At 40.9% G+C, this 6,738-nt stretch overlaps 1 protein-coding gene across 1 annotated transcript in view; it reads left to right on the top strand.

The window, feature by feature from the left end:
* LOC126992488 (ankyrin-3-like) overlaps positions 1-5,724 on the top strand; it is a 74,879-nt gene extending 69,155 nt beyond the window's left edge. Inside the window, exons 5-6 of the mRNA XM_050851245.1 lie at positions 3,662-4,077; positions 5,716-5,724. Of these exons, the coding sequence (XP_050707202.1) occupies positions 3,662-4,077; positions 5,716-5,724 (425 nt within the window). The remainder of the gene's footprint in view (positions 1-3,661; positions 4,078-5,715) is intronic.
* Positions 5,725-6,738: the final 1,014 nt, after the last annotated feature.

Here is a 6,738-nt window from a genome sequence, read left to right on the forward strand (position 1 = left end):
GATGGTCTGAAGTGGTAGGTGGCCGAGGGTTTATTATTGCGTTATGTGTGGCTTTGTTACTGGATATTACCATGTCGTATGTTGTAGTACGTGTGTTTTGAGAGAAGAGGTGGTGGTGGTGGTGTTTATTATATAGTGGTTGAGGTGATGATTTTTGTGTCTTCCTTTCCTCCACTCGACCTTTCTCTCCCTCCTCTCCTCACTCTCCTCTAGATATACTTCCTCTCCCTCCTTTCCTTCTCCTTCCTCTCCCTCCTCTCCTCTCACTCCCCTCCATATACTTCCTCTAAATCCACTCCTTCTCCTTCCTCTTCCTCCCCTCCTTCTGCTTCCTCTCCCTCCTCTCCTCTCACTCTCCTCCATATACTTCCTTTCCCTCCTTTCCTTCTCCTTCCTCTCCCTCCCTTCCCTCTCCTTCCACTCCCTCCCCTTCTTCTCTTTCCTCTCCCTCCCCTCTTTTTCCTTCCTCTCCCTCCTTCTCCTTCTCCTTTTCCAGCATCAATATGAAAGAAAGTGAAGTAACTCCTAGTAAAGAAAAGGTTCAGCTTTTAAGAAGAAACCCAAATGGTATCTCTTAAAAAAACGCGTATACAGTAGATACATATCAACTCAGAGTGAAGCTGACAAACTAGAGTTGGACAGAATTCGCCGCGAAACCAAGAAATTAATAAATCGAAGCAAGAAAAATCTTGAAGAATATATAGCGGAAACAAGTAAATATAATCATAAAGATTTTTTTAGCTATGTAAATAATAAAGTCACTCACTTGTGGTATCGGACCGCTTGCTAATGATAATGGTAACCACACGAACGGTGAAAATGAAATGGCCACAATCCTAAATAACTTTTTCGCATCCGTATTTACCGACGAAGATTGTTTAGCACCTCAACCGCCGGAGGCTAGAAGGACCGAAAAGATGTTAAGTGGCGTGCTCATCGTAGAAAGTGACATCTTACGCACAATTGAAAAGATTAAGGTAAGCAAAGCTCCTGGTCCAGACAAAATTACCCCTTGGGTCTTAAAAGAAATCAAACATCAAATTTGTAAACCGCTCTCCATCATATTCAATAAATCTTTAACAGCCGGAAAAGTTCCGTCGGATTGGAAACTTGCAAATGTCACACCAATTTTCAAAGAGGGGGACAAGTCTCATCCAGGAAACTATCGACCAATTAGCCTGACATCGATTGTTTGTAAGTTAATGGAAACTATCATTCGCGACAATATGGCGAAATTCTTCGAAGAAAATAATATAATAAATAATTCACAACATGGCTTCCGTAGTAAACGTTCGTGTTTGACTAACTTACTTGATATTTTTCATTATATTTTTTGAGGTGTTTGATGAAAGCAGATCAGTAGATATCATATATCTGGATTTTCAAAAGGCATTTGATAAGGTCCCCCACCAACGATTGCTCAGCAAACTATTGGCGCACGGTATCTCGGGTAACATTCACAATTGGCTTGTGGACTTGCTCTCTGAGCGGAAACAGAGAGTAATTATAAACGGTGTTACATCTAACTGGCTCGATGTCAAAAGCGGCGTACCTCAAGGATCAGTGCTTGGCCCCATGCTCTTCTTGATTTATGTTAATGATATCGATGATGGGCTCACTTGCAAAGTATCAAAATCTGCTGATGACACAAAAATTGCTATTAAAGTAACTGCGACACTCGATGAAGAAGCTTTACAATCAGATCTAGATCGACTTGCACGTTGGGCCAATCAATGACAAATGAAATTTAACGTTGACAAATGTAAAGTGTTGCACATCGGAAAAAATAACAATCGCGCTCGGTACGTAATGAATGGCCAACAACTTTCTGCAGTAAGTGAAGAAAAGGATCTTGGAATCACTATATCAAGCGATTTAAAGCCCGGTCAGAATTGTTCAGAGGTAGTTAAAACTGCAAACCAATTGGTTGATTTCATCGGACGAGTCTTTAATAAAAAATCGGAAAAAGTAATATTAAAACTGTATAATTAGTTGGTTCGACCCCGTCTAGAGTACTGTGTACAGTTTTGGTCTCCCTATTACAGAAAAGACATAGAAAAGTTGGAACGGGTTCAACGAAGAGTTACAAAGATGATTCCTAGGTTGATAAATTTATCATATGAACAAAGGCTTAAAGAAGTACATTTATTCAGCCTATCAAAACGAAGAATGCGAGGCGATCTGATAGAAGTGTTTAAAATGTTTAAAGGATTCAGTGATATTAATGCGGAAGATTACTTTATAATTGATCGATCAAATAGAACAAGAAGAAATCACAATTTGAAGATAAGTGGTAAAAGATTCTCGTCGCACGAAGCTAAACACTTCTTCTTCAATCGAGTTGTTAATGTTTGGAACTCTCTACCCTGTGATGTCGTTGATAGTACAACAGTTACGGCCTTCAAGAATAGATTGGACTAGTTTTTTTATTTCAACCAGCAACTAAGATATTACTCATTGTCGTAATAACGTTGAGCTCTTTCGAATACTGGTGTCCTTGTCCGTTTTTATCGCCCGGTTAGTGGTAGCAGTAATGGTAATTCTTTCCTCTTTCCTACATAAATTCCATGTAGTTTTTCCATGCTGCATGGTTCTTTTTTCTTTCCTGCCAGCTTTGGCTGGAGGAATGGGGGGGTGGGGAGGAGCCTTCGCCTTTGTTGTCCCTCATCTTCCACCTTTGATTAGATAGTTAGTGTGGCTTGTCACAAACAGCCTCGTAAGGACCAGCAGGTCTGCTGTTGTTTGTTCTTCCTTTGTGTTCTTTGTGTTCCTTCCTCTCCCTCATCTCTCACTCCCATCCATATCCTTCCCTTCCCTCTTCTCCCTGCAGTCCTTATTCTCCCTTCCCTCCCCTCCTCCCTATCCCTCGCCTCCCCCTTATCCTTCCCCTCCCACCTCTCAAAACTCTACCTACACTCTCTTCCCGCCTTCATCCCTCTCATTACAAGTAGCTTAAGTCAACAATAGAGTACAGAGACAGTTAATGTCCGCATGACAGGTGGAGTGAGGTGTGGGTGCAGTAAGGTGACAGGCTACTGGTGCCGTGCCTAGTACCGCCGGTAAAACGAGGATCAAGCCTCTACCTGTGCCCCTGAGACTACACCTCACCCACCGTGAGTATTGGGGGAGATTCTGGGGCTGCCCTGTGTAGGCCACTCGTCCTCTCCCAGTCTTCGTGTATTTCTATGTTCTTGTATCTGTTCCTCAATATCGAGGTGCTTTTCATCTGCTCCTCAATGTCGAGGTGCTTTCATCTGCTCCCCAGGCCCCAAGTGGCAGTCGAGCAGATTAAATCACCAAAGCGGGCAACCACGTAATGAGCCAATAGGCTTTCTGTTGCCTGCATTTCCATGTTTTCATGTTTCCATCCCTCCACTCTTTCCTCTCACTCACTCCCGCTATCATTAAATTCTCTTCCTTCCTTCCTTCCTCTCCCCTCCTTCCCTCGCCTCCTCCCTCTCCCTCTCCTCCCGCCACACTCGTTATTGCCGCAACAACAGGCCTCTCTGCCTCCCGTATCCAGGATCAGCAGTATTCACAACAGCCTCCGTTGTGGCTGCCGTGCAGTGTGTTACACGGCGGCACTAGGGCACTGTCTGGTAAGTTAATGGTCACTGCCGAGCACTGAAAACTGTCCGTCTCTCCCTCTTCCCACACACAGGATGGACGGCCCTCCACTGGGCTGCAGTGTTAGGTCAAGTTGAGTGTATGTCTACCCTCATCCCGGTCACGCAGCCCACCCCCGAGCTGCTGCAGGCCGCCGACGGACACACCCCGGTGCACCTCGCCAGCTTTGTGGGCCACGAGGCTGTGCTGAAGGCCCTGGAGGGGGCTGGCTGGCCTCTTTACGCAATGGACGGCGATGGCCTGACACCCCTGCACTGGGCTCTTAAGGCAGGGCGTCTGGACGTGGTCAGGTACCTGCTTGATAAGGATGCGGCGCCCAGCACGGGGGCCGGTGATGACCTCACGCCGCTGGACTTGGCTAAGAGGCAGGGTAAAGACTTAGCAGCGAGGTGTCTGGCGAGGAGGATCGGAGCGGTGCACGGGGACGCCGCCCACAGCCTGAATCCTGAGGTGAGTTTTGGCACGCTGTTAGCATCGCTATCTATCTGTCTGTCTCTACAATATGCCTGTCGGTGTACCTCTCTCTCTCTCTCTCTCTCTCTCTCTCTCTCTCTCTCTCTCTCTCTCTCTCTCTCTCTCTCTCTCTCTCTCTCTCTCTCTCTCTCTCTCTCTCTCTCTCTCTCTCTCTCTCTCTCTCTCTCTCTCTCTCTCTCTCTCTCTCCACATGGAGAGCCTGGCTGCCAGTCTCAATTGGTGGTAAAGTCAGTGGCGCCTGTCGTTGCAGATCACGTCCAGTGCCGGGGTGAACGCTGCAGCAGGTGACGATACGCTGCACAGAGGACGTGAGGAAACTGCTTGGCTTCAGGGAATGGCTGATAGACTGCTTCAACAAGAAGGTAAGGAATGTTAACATAGCTACAATAGACAGCAAGATAAATAACATGATTACTGGTGATGACTGCAGTACTCATGATGATGAAAATAATAATAATAATAATAATAATAATAATAATAATAATAATAATAATAATAATAATAATAATAATAATAATGCTAATAACAATAATAATAATAATAATAATAATAATAATAATAATAATAATAATAATAATAATAATAATAATAATAATAATAATAATAATAATAATAATAATAATAATAATAATAATAATAATGCTAATAATAATGCTAATAACAATAATAATAATAATAATAATAATAATAATAATAATAATAATAATAATAATAATAATAATAATAATAATAATAATAATAATAATAATAATAATAATAATAATAATAATAATAATAATAATAATAATAATAATAATAATAATAATAATAATAATAATAATAATAATAATAATAATAATAACAATAATAACAATAATAATAATAATAATAATAATAATAATAATAACAATAATAATAATAATAATAATAATAATAATAATAATAATAATAATAATAATAATAATAATAATGATAATAATAATGAAAAATAACAAAAAAGCATCGACGTATATGATTGATATGATTGTTGATAGAAAAATAAAAGTAGAATAATTTTTAATATTATCATCAAAATCTACGCTATGCATGTTAATATTTGTATTGTTATTACTGCTAGTCATGATATGGTTATCCACATCGTCACAACCGTTGAGATTATTATTATTATTATTATTATTATTATTATTATTATTATTATTATTATTATTATTATTATTGTGTGTGTGTGTGTGTGTGTGTGTGTGTATTATGTGTTATTATTATTATTGTGTGTGTGTGTGTGTGTGTGTGTGTGTGTGTGTGTGTGTGTGTGTGTGTGTGTGTGTCTCTATAATGTATTATTGTGTGTGTGTGTGTGTGTGTGTGTGTGTGTGTGTGTGTGTGTGTGTGTGTGTGTTATTTTAGTGTTTATATTATTTTAATTAGTGTTTTATTGTCATAGTCTTCATCAGTATATCATTATTATTATTATTATCATTTTTATTATTATTATTATTATTATTATTATTATTATTATTATTATTATTATCATTATTATTATTATCATCATCATCATCATCATCATCATTATTTCTATTAGCACGGGTGTGTTTGAGATGAGCTTATTCCCGACTAGTTTCGCTTTCGCTTCTTCAGAGGAACTGAGGTGGATTTTTTTTTTTTTTTTAGAGAGAAGAGGGGAAGAATTAAAGAGGGTGGGTGAGGAAGGTAAAGGAGTAGGAGGGAGAAGAAGGCGGGAAGTCCAGCTATCTAGGGCATTTTATTACACTTTTAGGCTTACAATCAGTTCATGAAGCTGGAGTTTGGTTGATACATTGTTTGGCACGTAGTCACGATTTTGTTTACATTTGTGTTTTTGGGCGAACGTTTAGTTGTGGTGTTTGCGTATAGCTAGCTTGCCGAGTGTGGATGCCGTGATTCTGGAGTTGCTTCCTTGGGGTGGCTCAGATTCAGTGGAGTAGCGGTGCAGGCAGGGAGTTTATTGCGGCAAGGCTGCTTGGGAGGTCTCTGTGGTACCTGAGTATGTTGTTCGCGTTGTCAGTGAGGGTGTTGAAGTGGTGTATGTTGAGCAGGGAAAGTCTTTGCCATATTTTTGTGGCTCTTTTGTGTATTCGTATGTTGAGAGGGAGAGTGATTGTTGCTATGTGGATTTAATCTATGGTCATGGCGTATGGGTGGTATTGGTTGGTGGCAAAAAGTAAGGCTGAGTTCTGGACCCTCTGGAGCTTAGCGAGTTGAGTGTTACTGAATATGTGTGTGGGAATGGGAGGGTAATCAAGGATAGGCAGGATAAGTGTTTTTACAAGGTGGGTTTTTATGTTTGTGCATGGGCATCAGCTTAAATCTGTATAGTTTTGACGTACTGGCATACTGGACTCTATTCTAGACATGATTATAGTAATCATCTCACGTGTGGGGAGGCTCCACTCACACAGCTCTTCTGGACAGAGTGGAGGCTAAGGCTCTTCGTCTCATCAGCTTTCCTCCTCCTACTGATAGTCCTCTACCCCTTAAATTCCGCCGCGATGCTGCCTCTCTTTCTATCTTCTATCGATATCTCCACGCTGACTGCTCTTCTGAACTTACTAACTGCATGCCACCCCCCCTCCCGCGGCCCCGCTGCACACGACTTTCTACTCATGCTCATTCCTATACTGT

Source organism: Eriocheir sinensis, unplaced genomic scaffold, assembly GCF_024679095.1.
Source record: "Eriocheir sinensis breed Jianghai 21 unplaced genomic scaffold, ASM2467909v1 Scaffold476, whole genome shotgun sequence".
In the NCBI taxonomy this organism is placed as follows: domain Eukaryota; kingdom Metazoa; phylum Arthropoda; class Malacostraca; order Decapoda; family Varunidae; genus Eriocheir; species Eriocheir sinensis.